Raw genomic sequence first — 2,080 nt, forward strand, 5'->3', positions numbered from 1 at the left:
GGGATGGTCCTCATCCTGCCCCTCGGGGTCCCACCTCTGCACCCAAACCCAACACCATCCAGGGGCCAAGATGGCTGGCTTTGGGCACCAGCCAGCTGCGTGGGGGAAGGGGCTAGGCTCCCGGGCCCGGGAGAGGGAGGGGTTCACAGAGAGGGACTGCACCTTCTCGTCCTGTGGTACAAATGGCAGAAGGTGGCTTTGGTGCCTCCATCTCTCCATTTATAGATATTTACAAAAGAAAGTCAAGAGCAACAGGTCACAGTCATGCAAAAGAAACGCACCCCCACCCTCCCTCCCCCCACACTAACCCCTGCCCACCCCAGAACTCCATGATGCCCACCCCCCAGCAGTCCAGCCGCCTTCCCCAAGGTTCGGAGAGTAAAGGGGGCACGTCCTTGAAGTGTCAGTGGGAAAAGGGTGGTGGGTCTGGGGTCCCCGAGATGCCAGTGGGTAGGCTGACAGGGCAGAGGGTATCCTGGGCCCTTCCCAGGCCTGGGCTCTGGAGTCAATAGGAAGGGGTTCCCCAGTCTTTGAAGCCCCCACCTCCCTCCAGAAGGTCCACGGAGCCAGGGTCAGCTCTGTCCTGAGTGTGGAGGGGATGTGCTGGCATCCCACCCCCGGCAGAGGCTCTTGCGGGAAGCGATGAGGGTGGGGCCCGGAGGTCAGATGGCAGACTCCCTGCGGTAGGAGATGTTGTCCAGCGGGAGGGTGGCTTGCATGCGCTCCAGATCCAGGTGGCTGCCGAACTCCAGCATTCGGATGATGCCCGCCTCCTCCTTGGAGCCCGCCTCCAGGCCCAGGCCCGCAGCCACGGCCCCACGGCCGCTGCGGCCGCCGCCTCCTCCTCCATCTCCTCTTCCTCCTGGCTCATGAGGGCCAGCTCGTTCTCGTAGCAGAAGGCACTGGGCGGGGGCGGCGGGGCGGGCAGCACGGTGATCTTGCTCTCCTGCAGCTCCCGGGCGGAGCAGCAGGGCGTGCCGGCCACCTCGTAGGTCTTGTGGAAGCGCGAGTAGTCCACCTTGTAGTGGCTCTTCTCCTCGAAGACCACGGGCTCGAAGCGGTGGCCCCACAGGATCTCGCTGGCCAGGTAGGAGCTGCGGGCCTGGGTGGTCATGGCGGTGGCCTCCACCATGCCCTCGAGGATGACCACGATCTCAAAGTCCTCCGACTCCAGCTCCTCCTTGCCCATGCCGTAGAGCGGGCTGTCCTCGTCGATCTCGTGGACGATGATGATGGGCGACACCAGGAAGATGCGGTCCAGGCCGATGTCGTAGCCCACGTTGAGGTCCCGCTGGTCCAGCGGCAGGTACTCGCCCTCCTGGGTCATGTAGGGCTTGATGAGCTGGGCCCGCACGTGGGCCTCCACGATGTGGCTCTTGCGCAGGTTGCCCACGCGCCACATGAGGCAGAGCTTGCCGTCGCGCACCGAGATGACCGCATGGTGGCTGAACAGCAGCGTCTGCGCCCGCTTCTTGGGCCGTGCCATCTTGGCCATGATGGTGCCGATCATGAAGGAGTCGATGACGCAGCCCACGATGGACTGCACCACCACGGCGATGACCGCCAGCGGGCACTCCTCGGTCACGCAGCGGAACCCGTAGCCGATGGTCGTCTGCGTCTCCACCGAGAACAGGAAGGCGCCCAGGAAGCCGTTCACGTGCATGATGCAGGGCTTGGGGGCCGTTGGGGCGGCCGCGCCCCCGCCCCCGCCCGTGGGGGTCCCCGCCGCCGCCGCCGCTGCAGCCGCCGCCGCCGGGCCGGCCTCCAAGTCGCCGTGGAAGAAGGCGATACACCAGAAGAGGAGGCCGAAGAAGAGCCAGGAGACGAGGAAGGCCGCGGAGAAGATCATGAGCATGTAGCGCCAGCGTGTGTCCACGCACGTGGTGAAGATGTCCGCCATGTAGCGCTGCGACTTGTTGCTCAGGTTGGCGAAGTAGACGTTGCATTGGCCGTTCTTCTTGACGAAGCGGTTGCGGCGTTTCCGCCGGGGCACGTGGGCCTGCCCGTTGCGGCTGTGCCCGTGCATGTCCTGAAGCCGGCGTGGTCACCTGGGAAGACGCAGGGCCTGGGGGGGGGGGGG

At 65.6% G+C, this 2,080-nt stretch overlaps 1 protein-coding gene across 1 annotated transcript; it reads right to left on the bottom strand.

The window, feature by feature from the left end:
• Positions 1–342: 342 nt before the first annotated feature.
• Positions 343–2,059, bottom strand: LOC121104357 (inward rectifier potassium channel 4-like). Its single transcript, XM_040637064.1, is given in 2 exon segments — positions 343–815; positions 818–2,059. Coding segments are annotated over 2 exon segments (1,362 nt in total). The 5' UTR covers positions 2,027–2,059; the 3' UTR covers positions 343–662.
• Between the last annotated feature and the right edge of the window lie 21 nt (positions 2,060–2,080).

The sequence above is a fragment of the Ursus maritimus genome, unplaced genomic scaffold (assembly GCF_017311325.1).
Source record: "Ursus maritimus isolate PB19 unplaced genomic scaffold, ASM1731132v1 scaffold_21, whole genome shotgun sequence".
Taxonomy (NCBI): Eukaryota; Metazoa; Chordata; class Mammalia; order Carnivora; family Ursidae; genus Ursus; species Ursus maritimus.